This window comes from Halichoeres trimaculatus, unplaced genomic scaffold (assembly GCF_033239565.1).
Source record: "Halichoeres trimaculatus isolate MK-OKI-2021-1 unplaced genomic scaffold, fHalTri1.1 fHalTri1_scaffold_6, whole genome shotgun sequence".
Lineage (NCBI taxonomy): Eukaryota > Metazoa > Chordata > Actinopteri > Labriformes > Labridae > Halichoeres > Halichoeres trimaculatus.
Genome location: NW_027437184.1, coordinates 27,777,898 through 27,796,100, shown reverse-complemented (window position 1 = coordinate 27,796,100; position 18,203 = coordinate 27,777,898). Strand labels below are relative to the sequence as shown.

Genomic DNA, 18,203 nt, shown 5'->3' with positions numbered 1-18,203 from the left:
TTTGTGGAAAATTTGTTGTGTAAAGAAAACAACTTAAAACGATAACACTTTAACTGACCCACATCTGACATTTTTCCTCTGCAGACAAATATCTAAACCCTTTTTCCTTACATGCTGCAACTGCTTTGCTTTTTAACTTTTTGTTGTTTTTCTCTAACAGAGATTCAAACATCATCTCTAATGACGTCACCGTTTTTGTCTTTATCTGAGGCTCTAAGCTAGTGCTTTCTTTGGAATATCAAAAGTTTGTAGACATCTTTCACTTTGTTTTGATATTTTAAAATTTGGAGTCATCAAGTGTTTGATTCCAGTAGTTCTCCAAATTATCCGTTGAAAGTTCACAAGGTAAGCAGATGGATAAGAAGAAGATACCATCACGATGTATGATGAGGATATTTTCTAGTCCTTGAACTAAGCCTCACAAGGACAAGCCTGTACCTTGGTGACAGAAGCTGGGATGTCTTTTGGTCACAAGGTTTTCTGTGTTGCACAAGTTTTTCAGGGTTTTTTGTAAAGACTGTGAAATGCTGAACACAGTGAAACCATATGGATGTGCAGTTAAACCTCCATAAGACATCATTACTGTCACTTTAGCGCTTTGGTCCGGCTTGTGTCTGTGTGCCCACGTGTCCGAGAGGCTCTGTGGATTATCTTACAATCTGATTCATCAGGTTCATTGACAGGCCCATAGCAGTAAGCCAAAGCCCTGTGTTACTTATTAAAGGGAAAGATCTCTTTCCTTTCTTTATTTGAACTGCGAGTAGAGAGACAGTTATACACAGAGACAGAGAGAGTCTACTCACCATGATTTGTGTGGAAGAGTATCGTGCTGACATGTTTTGAGTAGTATTAATTCAAAATTAATGGATGGCTCTGTGAGTGATGTCTGGTGGCTTCCATGGGAGCAGTTTATGGCTTAAAAAAAGTATCTGAAAAAAGTAGGTGTCCCACAAACACCGGTGACCTCAGTAGGGACTATTTAGGTTTTGTTCTTGGACTTTAGAAGAGCCATGGGGCAGGGGTCAATTTGGCCTGGTGGTAAGTAGGGATGGGTACCAAATTAGGTACTTTTATAGGTACTGACCAAATTCTGTCAAAAGTACTGGGTACCGATTCACATAAAATCAAAAGGTACCATGTTTAGGTACCTAAACACATGCTTGTGACTGAGGGAGTGGAAGAGGAGGTGATTTTCTATGCTGGACATGAACACAACATTTCAAGGTTATATATTGAAGAATAAATAAACTAAATTGAAAAAAATACGTATTTTATTCTTCAGTAAATTGATATTTTTTACCACATTGACACAAAAAGTACCAAAAATTGGTAACGTTGAGTAATGGTACCGATTGCCAGGTACCAGGTATTGGTACTGCATAGTTTCAAATGTGAAAGGTAGTGGTGAGTAGGGATGAATACCTTTCACATTTGAAACAACACGATGCCTGGTACCTGGCAATTAGTACTCAGCAGCACCAATTTTCAGTGTGTGTGTGTTTATGTGGTGATAAATATTAATTTGTTTGAAAAATAAAACTAAGTCTTTTTGATTTATCACATTAATTTCTCAATATACAAACTTGCAATGCTGTGTTCATGTCCAGCATGGAGAATCAGCTACTTTTCCACTCCCTTATAGTCATAAGGATGCGTTTAGGTACCTAAACATGATACTGTTTGATTACAGGGAAATCAGTGCTTGGTACTACAGATGGAATTCATCCAGTACCTATCAAAGTACCTAATTGGGTACCCTTTCCTAGTGGTGAGCCTTGTGTGTCTCTCTGAAACTTTTTGTTTTAGCTGCTCTATACATTTTTTTTCACTCTGATTGGCTCGCCCCCTGCAGGCCTATTTATGGGCAGACCTTGGTGTTTGAGGCCCACCCCTCCAATGTGTCATAAACCAGTTAGGAGATCCTTATGCCACAAGGGCCATCTTAAGGCTTATGGGATAACCTCATCAGATCAGCAAATCTCACAGAGATCTCATGCTGTGCTAAGTTTTCAGATTCTGGGATTTCTACAGAATCTGCACATGGTTAACATAAACATCTTACAATAAAGCTTTACATCCGTGTTTCAAATGTGGGGACGTATTAAACCCTTTCCTTAATGTCAAACAATTTGAAAGTTCTTCTCACTTTTTTTTATATTATACAAGCTAAGTACTTGATCCTAATCAGTAAAAAAGTTAATTTGATTCTCATAGACAGAGAAATCCCTCCTCTCTGTCAGGGTACAGGTAGGAAATATCAAACTGTTTAAGGTGCTAACTCCCTTTTATGCTGGCACTCCTATCAGTGTAAGATAAGCCCAGGCAATCACTTATCAGAGGTGCTGACAGACAGTGACTGTGTCAGAGGGGAGAAAGAGGAGATGAGCTGTCAGCCAACTCTCTGTTTCTGTGTGCCAAGGAGGCCACAGACCTGTCGACACCCCAAACGACCCCCGAACCCAGCAGTAACAAAAGCCTGTCATACCATAGAGAGAGATTCTCATCTTTATCATTCCCATCTCCAGACTTTAAACACTGTTTTGTTTCAGGGAACTGTTTGACCATGGAGTGCTCTTTATTCCTGAAACAAAATGAAAACACTTCACTGGGATCGATGCTACTGTAGAGGAAAGCTTTGAACTATTCAGAGCCACAGCAACGATTTCTCTCTCAAGGTTCTGATCTCTCAGCTGCAAAAACACCTTTAATGTCTGGCCGAGAAATCCAGCAGACCACTACTGAGTGATGTTTAGAGTGCTGCTCATAGGTGACATGAAAGGAAGTGATATCCTGCTATATTTAGGTGAATGCATTCATTAATAATGCACCCAGCTCTCCCAGCACTGGCCTCTTGATTATTTAGCCCTCATATATCTGACCTTTGTAGCTCTACTGGATCCCACAGAACATCTGCCCAGAGGATACAGCTTCATCAAGTCTGTTGATGTGACAGAAGACTGAGACAGGCTCACACGAAGTGCTGAATATTCTTAAAATGTAAACAGCAGAATGTTAGAAGACTCCTTCCTGCCAGGCTTTAGTTTATCATCCGAAACACATTTTAAATTGAATTAAAATATACCACAGTCCCCATACACACCACTTCTCTCAGTTACCTGTCCATTATTGTTGTCCACCGTGAAGCTGAGGAAGTTATTTTTGGTGACCCCCCTGGCCCTTACTGGTGTAAGGTGGCCCTCTGTCTGAGGTCGTGGTAACCATAGCAGGCCTTGGAAAGTGAAATGTGATGCGGCGGGCCCTCTGGACTGTGTTTCTGAATCACAACTCCATAATGAGCTGGCAGAGCTCAGGCTGCATCAAACATGCAGCACCCCGGTATCTGTTTCAACTCACGGTGCACAATAGTGCAGTGTCACCTGTGCAGGACAGCTGGGGGAGGGGACGCGTCCAGGTAGAGCACAGACTGAAAGCTTTCTCCACTTCTAGTGTACTGAATTTTGACATGGATTTCTTGCATTGCAAATTTCTGTCCCTCTCTGAGTTCATGTGCTGGCTGGAAACAAGCTGAAATGTGTGTTTAAGCCAGAAATGAGCCTTGTTGGAAACTTGTGTTTTCTGATGTTGAGAGTTGTAACAACAGCATCTATGTGTTGAGTGAAGCTGAAATGATTGTAAAATAAATCTGTTTCACACTGTTATTCACCCACTTATCTTTCAATTCTCTCTGCATCCTCAGAGTCCTCTGACCCAGCGTCTCCCCCACGACCCCGGCCCTTCCAGACTCAGGGATACCATGGGACTCCTTCCCATTCACCTGTCTACCTTCCCCATCCTCCTCCTCTCCCTTCTCCTCCTGGTAAAGCCCTGCACCTCCATCAGGCCTCAGGTTGTAGAGAGAGCATCTGCCCCTGAACAGCCTCAGTCCTCTGGTAACACAACCGGGTCTGGAAAGAAGACGTGTGTGGGTAACGTGGTGTGCAAACCGGGTATCCTGCTGCCAGTGTGGCTGCCTCTCAATCCTCCAGTGGGGGAGCAGGCGGGGAGAGCTGTGGTCTACTTCCTGTGTCTTATGTACATTTTCCTGGGTGTGTCCATCATTGCAGACTGCTTTATGGCCTCCATCGAAGTCATCACCTCTCAGGTATATTTTGACAATAACTTACACAACTTGCAACATCACACTGAAAGGTTTGGTCTTGAAATATACACTCACCGACAACTTTATGAGGCACACCTTGCTAGTACCAGGTTGGACCCCCTTTTTGCCTTCAGAAGTGCCGTAATCCTTTGTTAAAAGAAACCCAAAGGTGCTCTATTAGATTGAGATCTGGGAACTGTGGAGGCCATTTGAGTACAAGGAACTCATTGTCATGTACAGGAAACCAGTCTGAGATGATTCTAGCTTCCAGCTTCCAGGAGATGGGTACACTGTGGTCATAAAGGGATGGACATGGTCAACAACAATACTCAGGTAGGCTGTAGACTTAAAACCATGCTCACTTGGTACTAAGGGGCCCAAAGTGAGCCAAGAAAATATCCCCCTCACCATTACCCCACCAGCAGCAGCCTGAACCATTGATACAAGGCAGGATGGATCCATGCTTTCATGTTGTTGACGCCAAATTCTGACCCTACCATCTGAATGTGGAGCAGAAATCCAGACTCATCAGACCAGGCAACGTTTTTCCAATCTTCTATTGTCCAGTTTTGGTGTTGCTGTGTGAATTGTAGCCTCAGTTTCCTGTTCTGAGCTGACAGGAGGGTCACCTGGTGTGGTCTTCTGCCGCTGTAGCCCATCTGCCTCAAGGATGGACGTGTTGTGTGTTCAGAGATGCTCTTCTGCAGACCTCGGTTGTAACCAGTGGTTATTTGAGTTACTGTTGCCTTTCTATCAGCTCCAACCAGTCTGTCCATTCTCCTCTGACCTCTGGCATCAACAAGGCATTTTGACCCACAGAACTGCCGCTCACTGGATATTTTCTCTTTTTGGGACCATTCTCTGTAAACCCTAGAGATGGTTGTGGGTTAAAATCCCAGTAGATCAGCAGTTTCTGAAATACTAAGACCAGCCTGTCTGACACCAACAACCATGCCACGCTCAAAGTCCCTTAAATCACCTTTCTTCCACATTCTGATGCTCGGTTTGAACTGCAGCAGATTGTCTTGTCCATGTCTACATGCCTAAATGCATTGAGTTGCTGCCATGTGATTGGCTGATTAGAAATTTGCATTAACAAGCAGTTGGACAGGTGTGCCTGAAGAAGTGGCCAGTGAGTGTATATCAGCTCAGCTCTGATTATCTTTAGCCTGCAACTGACATCTGAATCACAGCAGTGCTCATAGTTTGTGTGTTATTGTTCAGGTGACTGAGTTTGGTTATACTGACTGAAAATTTTCTATATTTGTAGGAAAGAGAAGTGACCATTACCAAACCAAACGGAGAAACAACAGTGACGACTGTGAGAATCTGGAACGAGACTGTGTCCAACCTCACTCTGATGGCTCTGGGCTCCTCTGCACCTGAGATCCTGCTGTCTGTTATTGAGGTACGGTTTGAGTATTTTGAATGACATGAGTGTCAGAGCTCAATATCAAGTCTATTCATGCCAATTTTGTCATTTTCTTCTCATGTCTTTCTTCTCTGTCCCTAATATTTAACAGGTGTGTGGGCACAATTTCAATGCAGGAGAACTGGGCCCTGGCACCATCGTGGGCAGTGCTGCGTTCAACATGCTCGTGATCATCGGCATCTGTGTTCTGGTGATCCCTGAAGGAGAGTCTCGAAAAATCAAACATCTGCGGGTGTTTTTTATCACAGCCTTCTGGAGTATTTTCGCTTACATTTGGCTCTACCTCATACTGGCTGTCATCTCACCTGGGATTGTAGAGGTGCGACTCATGCATGTGACTGTATGTCCCATGTTTAAGGTGATTCATGTGTGTATGCTCCTTAACGTTTATGTCTCCTGTGTTACCAGGTGTGGGAGGCAATAGTGACGCTACTTTTCTTCCCGGTGTGTGTCCTCCTGGCATGGATCGCCGACCGCCGCCTTCTCTTTTACAAATACATGCACAAGCGTTACCGTGCCGACAAGAGGCACGGCATTGTGGTAGAAATGGAGGGGGACCTCGCTCCTAAAGGCATTGATGTGATCATGGATGGGAAGTTATCAGATGGGGGTGCTTGTGCTGAAAACTCCTCCAGTGTGACTGTTTCTGTGCAGACTGGAAACGAACTGGAGCAGAAAAACAACGAGGAGGTGAGACAGGTGGATGGGGGTGACACAAAATAAAAACCAGAATGAGTTAATAATGTTAACACAAGTTTTTTTTCTCTCTTTGTAAATGTTTTGCATTTATTAGGTCATTGGTATTATGAGTGTCCTGAATTGATTGTTTTAAAAGTTACTGAGAATTAAGTATATGTTTTTACAAAGGCATTCCTTGTGCACCATTAAAATAATATTTGGTGTAGTATAATTCCGTTTTCTGTATGGATACAATTGCTGCATGTCTCCAGTGGTAAACTCAAAAAACAAAAAACAAACATGCATAACTAGGTTATGTCACATGGTAGACAAAAAGAGCCCTTTCTGGTCCTTAACTAATAATTATTTCAGGTTAAAAAGAAGCTGCTCACAAAAGAACATCTTTTAACTCTCAGATCCTTAAGTGGATCTGGACTTTTCTCACTTTGAAGCTCCTTAATTGAATTTTAAAAAGGTGTATCACATTTCTTGGGTCTAGTAGGATTTAATCCCAGCTGGAGTTTGAAGGCATGAGAGTGACAAGCAGGCAGATCAGTATGGGGTTGAGCCGTGTGAAAGTATTTATTTGACAGATACTGTATATGCACTTTATTCAAGTCAAAAAAATCTATTATTTATTTATTTATTTTTTTATTAATCTATTATAAACTTCATCATCAGCAATGGAGTGGGTATTGTGGAAAAAGGTCCAAGGTGGATGTTAGTTGCACCTGCACATAAACAACTGTTTGTAGAAACTGATTGAAGCTGAATAATTTTTAGCGACTTCAGATTGGATCCCTTATTAGATTACATCAGACACTACTGGAATATATGATACCCAGACAACATGAAATACCATAATACTCTGATTCATGCAATTTGAATGAAGCATGCTCTTATTTTTTTACAGACTCTACAACCACTTAACCACCTCTAAAAAAAATAAATGAATGTACAAATGGTTAGGTATCTGAAAAAAAAGAAGAAAAACCAAACACTTAGGCTATGACTCTTTTTGATGTTACCTTAGTTTTTGCCATGGAACCAACTTTGGCAATCTTTAAGACACTTAGGCAGATTTTGAATTTGTTGATTCATACTAAATTTGTATAAATATGTCAACCCTGCAGCTTTGACTCATGTAGTTTTTGAGGGACATGCCTGTTAGTGCAATGTTGTACTCTATATAATGGCCAGTTTCATCTCTTGGACAGGTGGTCCAAATTCTGAAAGACCTGAAGGAGAAACACCCTGACAAAGACCTGGACCAGCTGATTGAGATGGCCAACTACTCTGCCCTTGTCCAGAAGAAGAAAAGCCGAGCTTTCTACCGCGTCCAGGCCACGCGGATGTTGATTGGAGCTGGAAACATACTGAAGAAGCACGCTGCAGAGCACACGCGTCGCTCTGGAGGTCAGGAATCTGACAAGGCCACATGCTCACACATTTGCTTTGAGAGCGCTCAGTACCAGTGCACAGAAAACTGCGGCTCTATGAGCCTCTGGGTGAGCCTTGATGGGGGGACAGGCCAGGACACTTTCTATGTGGACTACTGTACAGAGAATGGGTCTGCCAACGCCGGAGCAGACTACGAATTCTCTAAAGGAACTCTGGTGTTCAAACCAGGAGAGACACGCAAAGAGATCAAGGTGAGTGGAGATAAAATGAGATGGTTTAACACTTATATAAGAAAAAGATCCTATCTCTTGGTCTCTTGCCTTGAAAGTTGTTTTCTCATGTATGGTATGAATAAAAACTGTTGCGGCCTCATGCTCCATGAGTGCAGTAATAACACAAACCTCTGTCCCCTCCAGGTGGGAATCTTGGATGATGACATATTTGAGGAGGACGAACACTTCTTTGTGCGTCTTCAGAACTTGAGATTAGAGGAAGGTGGAGGTGAAGGGACAGGAAGTCCACCAAAGGGGAGACTAGTAGAGCCGCTGGTTGCTACAATCACCATCCTGGATGATGACCACGCTGGTATTTTTACTTTTGGTGAGCAAGTGCTGCGAGTGAGTGAGAGCACAGGGACACTGATTGTGACTGTAGTGAGGAACTCAGGCTCCAGGGGAACTGTGTCTGTGCCGTACCATACTGAGGACGGAAGTGCCAAGGCTGGGTTGGACTACGAGGATGCCAGAGGGGAGCTGGAGTTCAGTAATGAACAGACCAGGTGAGGCCCATTCATAAAACAGAGAGTGGGAAATAAAACCCAGGAGCCTCTGAGTCTAATGGATGTGCTTCCTAGAACATCAATTTATTCCTGTCCAGGAAAAAGACAGAGCTGGACATCATGACTCATCAGGTTAAATCATTAATATACTACACATTAGGAGCAAGGACCTTACATCCCCAAGAGCCCTGTTAAAGACCAATATGTAACAACTACCATGAATGTGACAATGGTCGAAATGTTATTAAAAAATGTAATAAAACAAAAAATGTAATAATTGACCTAAAATGTAACCAGACTCTGAGCCCAAAACTTAATAACTTTTTGGTGACATATTACATTTCAAGTTTTCTCACATTTTTTTAATTATGTTTTGGATCATTGTCACATCACTGGAAGTCTTGTTACAAATGTAACTAACAAGACCTCAAGTGATAACGTAGGAGCATTTCCATATAGCTCTCATTGTTGAGCCAATAATAAGTCCAATACCAGCAATACTATCATTTCATCACCTGTATATTTATAAAGAGTTCCTTCAATATTCAAGACTCCATGACTGTTTTTTACAGATGGTCCAAGCAATAATTTTTATGCAAACTCTATGTTGGTCAATTGTAACTAAAAGTGGACCCAACCAGATTCAGACTAGTTTCCCAGCTGTAATATTTGCTATAAATGTTGGCTGTGAGAGTCACTGCTTCTGTCTTTAGCTAGTTTTCTTAACATCAAGCCCATTCACTCTGTTTTAACTCAAACTTCTTGGCTTTAGTGATCTCGCTAGAATCAATTCTGAACAGGGACAAAGAAGGTATACTCAAGTGTTGAAAACTGCTGTCGCCTCAAAAATTATTGTCAATGTCGCATTTGTTGTATAACATGTACTCAGAGCAACCAATGGGTACCGAATTAGGTACTTTTATAGGTGCCTACTGGATTCCGTCTGTAGTACCAAGTACCGATTCATGTAACATCAAACAATACCATGTTGAGGTACCTCAACAATTATCACATAAACACACAAATGTACTGAAAATTGTTATGGTTGAGTATGAGAACCAATTACCAGGTACCGGGCATCAGTACCGTACTGTTTTAAATGTGAAAGATAACCATCCGTACTCACAGGTGCTTTATGACTCACCTGAGTCTCATTGGAACATAACTGTGGCTAAGCAGTCTCACTTGAGGTGGATGAGGTCCTATTAGACAGAGTTACCTGTCGTCCTGACACCAAGATTATCCCCTCCCCCCTGATCAGGTGTGGGAACCTCCAGTTACCCCATGTAAACCGACAGATCCTTTTCCCATTAAAATTTCAGGTTATATAATCTGTTTGCACATGGCTAATCGTACACTTAGCTTGAGTCTGTTACATAACATGGCTGATCACAGGAAAGGCTGTTACAATTAGCAAAGTTTAGTCCTAAATCTTTATTTTGTGTATTTTATTTGTATTTTAAGTAACAACACTCATATGTGTTTACTTGTTTACTTATCCTGTTTTTACTGACATCATTCTCATATGTACTAAACATGCGCTGATTAAACAGGAATGCTTTACTGCAAGTCATTTAGTTTAGCTGAGAAGCAAGGCCACTCTCTGTTTAAGACTGAATTATTTAAAGGTCCATTGTTATTAATTATTTAGCTCACTCGAATTTGCGATGTGATTTAGATGGTGAAGTTAATGTTTAAAGCTGGGAGGAACATAATAACGCACCGTCAACGTATTTTATTCAGAAGTACTTAGCTCTAACTTACTGATGTGAAAAGATGTGTATGTTTATCTGTTTTTTGTTTGTGTGTGTGTGTGTGTTTGTGTGCGTACTTGATATCTCCAGTCAGGTCTTGAAAGTGCGCATAATAAATGTATCAGAGTACGAGAAGCAAGAAAACTTCTTCATTGTGCTCGAGGATCCCAAATGGCTGAAGCGAGGACTCTCTGGTGAGTGTGGAAGTGTTTTAAATGCCACCCTAAGTGTGTCAGTCATTTCAGTTTCTAAGGTGAAGTGATGACGTAGTGCAGGATGATATGGCAGGCAAGAGAAAGCCTTTGTTCATAATTGCATGAAGTACCAACAGGCCAAACAAACAGCAGCGAATCAAGTATCAAAACAATGACAAGAGCCACACAGGAGGCTGAATGCTGTGCACCTGCGTCACAGCCAGTAACCCAAGATCACACTCTGCTGTCTCTGTTTCACTGCTACACCCGCGCTGCAGACAATTATGACTTTAGTATCCTTTAGGTGCTTGTTTCCCGAAAGCTTAATGTGTTCAAAGAATGGAGCAGAAATCTGATCTGTGCTTGTTAGTGGAGGTAGAAAAGAACTAATGACATTGAGAGATATATAGGTTATCTCTGCGAGTCATACTGGAAATGAAGCTGTGCACTGTGCAGGTCTTACCTCAGCTGGTGGACAGAATGTATAGAGTTTGTTGAGATGAATATTAAGTAGTCTCAAATCACTCCTCTGTTATTTGAGTCATTGTTTTAAATCTTCTGTCTGTCTGTCTTCACAGCACTGCTGCTAAATCAGGGTAAGACGGTTTGGTTGTAGGTTTGCATGTTCAAGGTGCACTGTGCAGCATTACAGTAAACTAGCTTGTTATTGTCTGGTTGCAAATCTCTTTCAGGAGCAAAAACAGAAAATTCCCCTCCATGTGGTTTAATGTTATTCTGATTCTACATATTTTGGAGCATTAGATCCACATCATATTGTATCTATAAGATACATCAATTAAGCGAGAGATGCCAACAGTGATGTCAACAGATCTCTATACTAATGCTTCCTGCTGCAAAAGAATTAAAAATGTTACTCTCTCTGTACAGTCCAAAGTACAGTATTTGCCGGTATTTATTTGAAAGTAAATTAAAATAAAAACAACTGCTAAACAACAAAACTAAAAAAAAGCAAAACTTTATCAATAATATCATAATTTGGAGTAAACTTACTTGTTAATCTCTCATTTACCGGTGTGTGATTGAGGCTTTATTATATGGCTTGGGGGATACCCCAAGTATGCATTTTCTAAAGAAAATTCATCAAATTATGCAATTCAGATCCCCTCTGAATGTTTCACACAGCACCTGAGGAATGTTTTACTCTGAAAATTTAATGCGTGGAATATTTTCTTTTTTCCCCTGCATGTTGAGGTTTTACCTTTGACATAAGGTGATGATCTGTTTCTAAATGGTATCAATGAATTATTCAAAAGACATGTCAAGAAAACTTTTTTAAAAGGGAAAACTAATAAAAATAAAATACAAGTTATCTCTTCTTTTTCATTTCAACAAGAAAAGTTAAAACCTCGAGCATCTTCACAAAGTGCTGTGTATAAAGTTCTAGGTTTTTAATTTGGGGCACTTTTAAAGTATAAATCTCGTTTTTCAAAGAAAAACATTCTTACCATATTCTTAAAATTTTAAAAAAGGTAAAAAAATTGCTCCTCTTCTGTTTATTCAGTGATAAAACAGCATCAATAACGTGATCACTTAAACATCTGTATTCTCTGACAGGGAACCCTACCCCTGAGGAGGAGGAGGCCCGCAGGATTTCTGAAATGGGGAAGCCTATTTTAGGGGAGCACAGCAGGCTGGAGGTCATCATTATGGAGTCTTGTGAGTTTAAAGTACGTGAGTGATGCATCTTAAAAAACATCCCAAGACTTTATTGTGAAATATAGATCACTGGTCAGTCCTGAACTCTTTAAAGAGTGGGATCATGTCTATAGTGAATACGTTCTAAGAATTTAGGAGTTTGGTTTTTAAGTGTGAAAAAGTTGATGTTAATGTGTTTTTAACAACCTTTTTACAATGTCAGACTCCCAATGGAGTGCTTGACCAGGTACAGTTTCTATCAGCATGCTGTGAAGCTTTACTGCTGCATATCTTTATACAAACTGAATCCACGTCTTCTTTTTTCTCCATTCTGAGTATTTTTCATGCATTTTTCATAGGGATGGGAACTGAGAACCATTTCCAACTAATTTAAACCACAGATATCATTTACCTGTGTGCCTAATAGTTCTCCAGTTAGTGTCTATATATTGTCTCCCACTTAGTTCCAAAGCTGTATGAAAGGATGATGTCACACATAGCAAAACTTAGTAAGCACGCACGGGGGGACAAAGTAATCATGGCAGACAAGAGACAGAAACAGTCCAAAATGTGGCTGATTTTTCTTTGTAACAGTGAAATGTGGGATGTCTGAGGCTGCGTAATTTCATCACCATTAAGACAGAGCATACAGGCTGTGGAAATAACATGAATTGAAGAGGAAATCATTAAGGAATCAGACCAATGAGCAAAAGATATTATCAATTCCCATCCCTAGTGCCATATCTTTGTGTGATGGATATTCTTTCTTTTTCTTTGTTCAACAAAAAACAGTTCAGTGGGCTTTTTGTACAGATATCATTTATATTTTTACCTTTGGCAGGCAACTGTGCAACAATCTCATTGAACAATACTTTTTTCTGTTTGTTTAACTGGACCAGCTTCATTGTTACATTTTCCTGATTAAAAAACAGAACATCTTCTTAAAATATGAAATAAAAGAACTCATAATAAGTTAACCACGTAGTCTCATTCATCTAAACTGAACCCAGTGGTACTGTCATTGCTCTGAGTACAAGCTCTGAGACTATAAAATGATTTTCATCATCTATTCAGACATTAAAAAACTAAAAGTACAAACTGAAAATATAGGAGTGAAATTGTTAAAGAAATATCCTTGTTGTATTTTTTTTCAAAAATCTTCTATTGGCAATAAGGATTAAACATACTCATTAATTTAAAAAAAGTATGCATTTCCTTTTTTTCTTTTTACACCTTTTAAATAAAATCACATTTTAATCTTTTTAGATTTAATAGCCTGTGAGCTGTGACTTAATGACAGCTGGCCAACTCAATGTGCAGATAAATTAAGCTATTCGCTGTTCGAACAAATTAGTTAACCCTTATTTAAAGATAATCCCAATTTTTCAGACGTACACGATGAAAAAAATCCTCTTATATTTGTGTCGGTGTGGTATTTGTAGGTATATAAACAGTAGAAAAACCATTCTATGTCTTGTTAACCTAATGTGTCTTTAAACCCTGTCTGACTTTTATAACAGAATACAGTAGACAAACTGCTGAAAGACACAAATCTGGCCGTCGTGCTCGGCACTCACTCGTGGAAGGAGCAGTTCATTGAAGCAGTCACAGTCAGTGCAGGTCAGTGGATGTTTTATTAGTCTTTATCTGCTATTTGTTTGTATTTAGTTCATTTAATTTATTGTTGAGTTAAAATGTTGAGTAGAGTAAAGACATAAAGTAATACAGCTATGTATATATAAGTGTGACAGGTTGCTTGTCACAATCTTCACACTGTGTAGAATGAACAGGTTTTTTCTAGTGTCTCTGTACTAACAGTGTGTCCTTTTCAAACAGGTGATGGAGATGAGGAGGAGGGGCAAGAGCAGCGGATGCCGAACTGCTTCGACTACTTCATGCACATATTGTGCATTTTCTGGAAGATTCTGTTTGCCTTTGTCCCACCCACAGAGTACTGGAACGGCTGGGCCTGCTTCATCGTGTCAATCTCAGTCATCGGTGTCTTAACAGCCATCATTGGAGACCTGGCCTCTCATTTTGGCTGCACCGTTGGGCTGAGAGACAGCGTCACTGCTGTTGTCTTTGTTGCACTAGGGACTTCACTTCCTGGTACGTAATTAAGAAAATAGAACAACAGAGTCAGAGGTTTAAGATGATACTGATTGGTTTGTAAAGCATTCTTTAGGAGCTGCCTTGCTTTAAGAGTGAAGGAGATCATATTTGGATATGAGAGAGGGCAAACTCTCCTTGTTTACAGTCAGTTTGGGCTAAGACATATTGAGGCTGATTGATTCAATTGTAGGTCAGCTTTGATCGAGGTTTTCTGCCTGATGAGGCGTTTTCTTCTTGCCCCAGTCAGTATGTTTGTACAATAAGGTTCTCTACCTGCTCTGTATTTGATCATCATGACTTTTTTGTTGTAACTTCACTAAATATATACATTTCATAGCTCATTGAAAAGGCTGAGCTATGACAGGGTTAATTTTGGTTTGATTAGAAGGAATAATTTGCATCACAACAATGCATCTTTGGAATAGAATAGAAAATACTTAATTTATCCTTAAGAGGAAATTAAGGAGTCACAGCAGCAATCAAGAAAACAAAAGTAAGATCTTACGATCCCAATAACGATGGATGGAAGGACAGGTTGATGTCGTCACGTCTTAGCTCACACCTCAGTACCAGCATGTTGTCCTCACTGCCTTTTCCTCACCCTGTGGAGAAACATTAGGCCTTGCACCAGTTAGCATTGACATGCTACAGGCTGCTAACAGCTGATCTCATATGTAAACAATGTGGCCATGGTTACATGTAGGATCTCCAGACAAACACAGGAGCAAATATAGTAAAAATATAATTGAAGACAGAAGCAGTTTGGTGTCCATGACCAACAAATGAACCATACAAAGTAATGACCCACTCCAAACTCAAAGTTTACAAAAAAGAGACGAAAAAATGACAAGAATTGGCCAAAGAAGACAGAGCTACCACAACAGGCAGCCACAACAGGGCGGCGCCTTAATTTGACTCTGGTCTGAAAAAATTCAGGAAATAAACAAAAAAAAAAGCCTGGAGATGATTTGCCAAAGTTGGTGTAAGGGGGAACCAGTTTGCATCAGTGGTTAAGTGGTGCCCTCCATGTAAAGAAGCAGTGGCCCTTGAGCAGGCAGCCCAGGTCTGATCCCCCTTCCCACATGTCATTCCCACTCTCTTTACCATTTTCCTGCTCTATCCTTTCCTTTCTGATTGAAAGTTTAAAAAAAAGTCCCAACATACATTTAAAATATCAAAAAAAACCTTCAAGGAACATTTGCTTTTTGTAGATTTTAGCGCCCCCTTTAGACAAAGCTGTACCTCTGACCAAAGCTATTCCTCGCTGCCTTTAATAAGTAAAACTGGCTGTTCTAGTTTGCATTTGTAGGGCATAAAGAAGCATAAGTAAATGCTCCAGTCTGAGAAAAAAACTATCTAAAAGTGAGTGAGTGGTTTTCAATGTAAGATAATCCTGAAAGGGTAGGTTTAATTTGTTTGACTTCTTAATCTAACTATTGAAGATGTAAATATTTATCTCTACCTTTGTTTTATTCCAGATACCTTTGCAAGTAAAGTGGCTGCCACCCAGGATCAGTATGCAGATGCATGTGTGGGTAACGTGACAGGAAGTAATGCCGTAAATGTGTTTCTGGGCATCGGGGTGGCCTGGTCTGTGGCTGCTGTGTATTGGGAGGTCAAAGGTAAAGTCTTCCGCGTGGACCCTGGCTCGCTGGCCTTCTCCGTGACTCTCTTCACTATTTTTGCCTTCCTCTCCATGGGAGTGTTGATGCTGCGCCGGAGGCCGTCCATAGGGGGGGAACTGGGAGGCCCCCGTGTTTCCAAAATCCTCACCTCACTCCTGTTCTTTGGACTCTGGTTCCTCTACGTCCTCTTTTCCAGCTTGGAGGCCTATTGCCATATACAGGGCTTCTAAGGAGTACGTCTGGAGAGAAAAATGACTGCACAATAACCAACACACAGCACCAGGACATCCAACAGGGAACACTTCAGTTACCATTAACAACTGCTGCCATGGATCATTAAAAAGTCTACACACTCCAGACTTCAAAAGCCTCAGAACTGGTCACATCCAATGCCAGACAGTTCTGATCAGCTGACTCAACTGTTACAGTGCTTATTTATTTTAGCGTCAGAGGACTGAAGAACATGTACTGACTGGTTTTATGAAGGTAATAAATATGGTCGCATGAACTTTTTGCTCTATACTGATATGAAGCCTGATGGCTCATAATGTGGATTTTAAGCTTGGCTTCATTCCTTCTCAAGCTTACAGGGACTGGGTTCAATGATACTGCCTAATATGGCTGGTTTAGAATTAGGACAGAAAAAAGAGACCCTGTGATATAAGAAAATGTATGATAGGATACTGTTTTGCAATTCATCAGTTATGTCTCTTGTTTTAACATCTGAACATGGCTGAGTGGAACACCAGGCTTAGCGAACATAGTTATGATCTTCATGTGGTACGTATTTAATGATGATTAGAATCAATGATTATTCTGATTTATATCTGAAAAAGCTGCCAGTTGGAGGAGTGCCCTCATTGGAAAGGATGCTAAAGAAACCAGAATAGAGTTTATAGATTAGATATTTTTAAACATTTTTTAAGGTTACTTAAAAATCATCAACGCAGTTTCTTATTCAGTCATCAATATCTCTTTAATGCCTCAATGTGTGACACCACTACATCAGAAGGGGCTGGGGGCTGAGCTGTAACAAAAGCAGCTCAGCTTGATTTTAGGGTATTATTCTTTTAATACCTTTGAAACAGACCTGACATGTAAACATTTGTGAACACTAATAAAAGCGATCATTTTTTAAAATCCTTCTCTCTTAGTACACCCTAAGTTCAGATTGTCTGAGGGGGCTGGTAGGTGAGCTGCCACTGGTGTCCGTAAAGGTGACGCAAAGGTAGCAGTTTTGGTCTGTAGTTTTTTTGTCTCTAGAGGATAAAGAGATAAATTATCACAGTGAATTTCTGGCCACTCTTCTAACCACAGACTATGTAAAACATCAATGAAGCTGGCTTCTAGGCAAACAGATATTGCATTGTACATCAGTATAGCGTGAATGAATAGAAAAAGTTAGATACATACCCAGGATTGTTTTCTTGACCAGATTGTAAACACGTTTATCTGTTGTAATAATGGCATTTTAACATGAAATAATAATGTAGATAAAGAAAATTGAAAAAATAAATAAGTTAATAGTGAAAAGGTCATCATACGCACTGGCTGCCAGCAAGTATGACTTTTTGAAGTAATTCATTCACCCTAAAAGTCTTCTCTGCTTATTTATCTATGGTGTAATTTAATGTATTTGTAAATTGTTGTATTTGATCTGATATCCAGAGAAATATATTGTAATGTATTTTAAGTTGTCATAATTAAAATGAAACTTTAATCAACTCTGTCTCCTTTGAATCCACCCCTTACTCTTTTATGGAGTTCTCTCAACAAACTAAAAACAGAGCAGAACAATAAAAAAAAAAAACTTTGTATTTTTTGGTAAGGACCATCTTTATTTTTTGTCAAGTTTGTAGTTTTATGAATTAATTTTCACATAAGATTAATTTTAGGAACTCGTGTCGTGAAACGTCCCGGCTACATTAATAAATCTTACCATAAATACCATCATAATTTGTTAGGTGGCTGCTTTCATGTGTTTTTTTTTTTATGGGTGACAGGTGTGTCACTGGTACAGGTAAGTCTATTTATTCAGCTATTCAAAAGTCAAGTTAACCCCACCTTCTCTGCCGTAAGACAATATGCTTGATTGATAATGATTGACAAGGTAACCTGACCAATCCTACGACGAGAAGCGCTTGACACGCTGATGATGCATTCTGGTTTATGGGAAATTGAAAAAGGAACACTGAAGACATACGTACCCTGCTTCGAATAAGTCGAAATGGTTTTCAAGATGCGAACGAGCATAATTTGACAGTCTTGGACAAGAAATGCAAGACTTGTGAATTTTTCCCTTCATTGTGACTGATAGCCGATAAAATGTGTTACAGTTTTAACCTGCAACCCATCCTCACGATGAAACGCAGGTTTAGGCACGACACGAGTTTCTGAAATTATTATGTGAATAGGAAAATAAAGGCACAAATAGCAAAATATCAGTCATAAAAAACGGAGGGGTGTTTAGCTCA

General features: G+C 40.1%; 1 protein-coding gene across 1 annotated transcript in view; it reads left to right on the top strand.

Moving 5' to 3' along the window:
- slc8a2a (solute carrier family 8 member 2a) overlaps positions 1–17,308 on the top strand; it is a 29,698-nt gene extending 12,390 nt beyond the window's left edge. The window contains exons 2-14 of the mRNA XM_074672012.1: positions 3,698–4,102; positions 5,370–5,507; positions 5,623–5,850; positions 5,940–6,221; positions 7,427–7,861; positions 8,027–8,388; positions 10,233–10,336; positions 10,915–10,932; positions 11,912–12,024; positions 12,216–12,239; positions 13,513–13,612; positions 13,829–14,101; positions 15,583–17,308. Coding sequence (XP_074528113.1) covers positions 3,755–4,102; positions 5,370–5,507; positions 5,623–5,850; positions 5,940–6,221; positions 7,427–7,861; positions 8,027–8,388; positions 10,233–10,336; positions 10,915–10,932; positions 11,912–12,024; positions 12,216–12,239; positions 13,513–13,612; positions 13,829–14,101; positions 15,583–15,959 — 2,802 coding nt within the window. The 5' untranslated portion in view covers positions 3,698–3,754 and the 3' untranslated portion in view covers positions 15,960–17,308. The remainder of the gene's footprint in view (positions 1–3,697; positions 4,103–5,369; positions 5,508–5,622; positions 5,851–5,939; positions 6,222–7,426; positions 7,862–8,026; positions 8,389–10,232; positions 10,337–10,914; positions 10,933–11,911; positions 12,025–12,215; positions 12,240–13,512; positions 13,613–13,828; positions 14,102–15,582) is intronic.
- Positions 17,309–18,203: the final 895 nt, after the last annotated feature.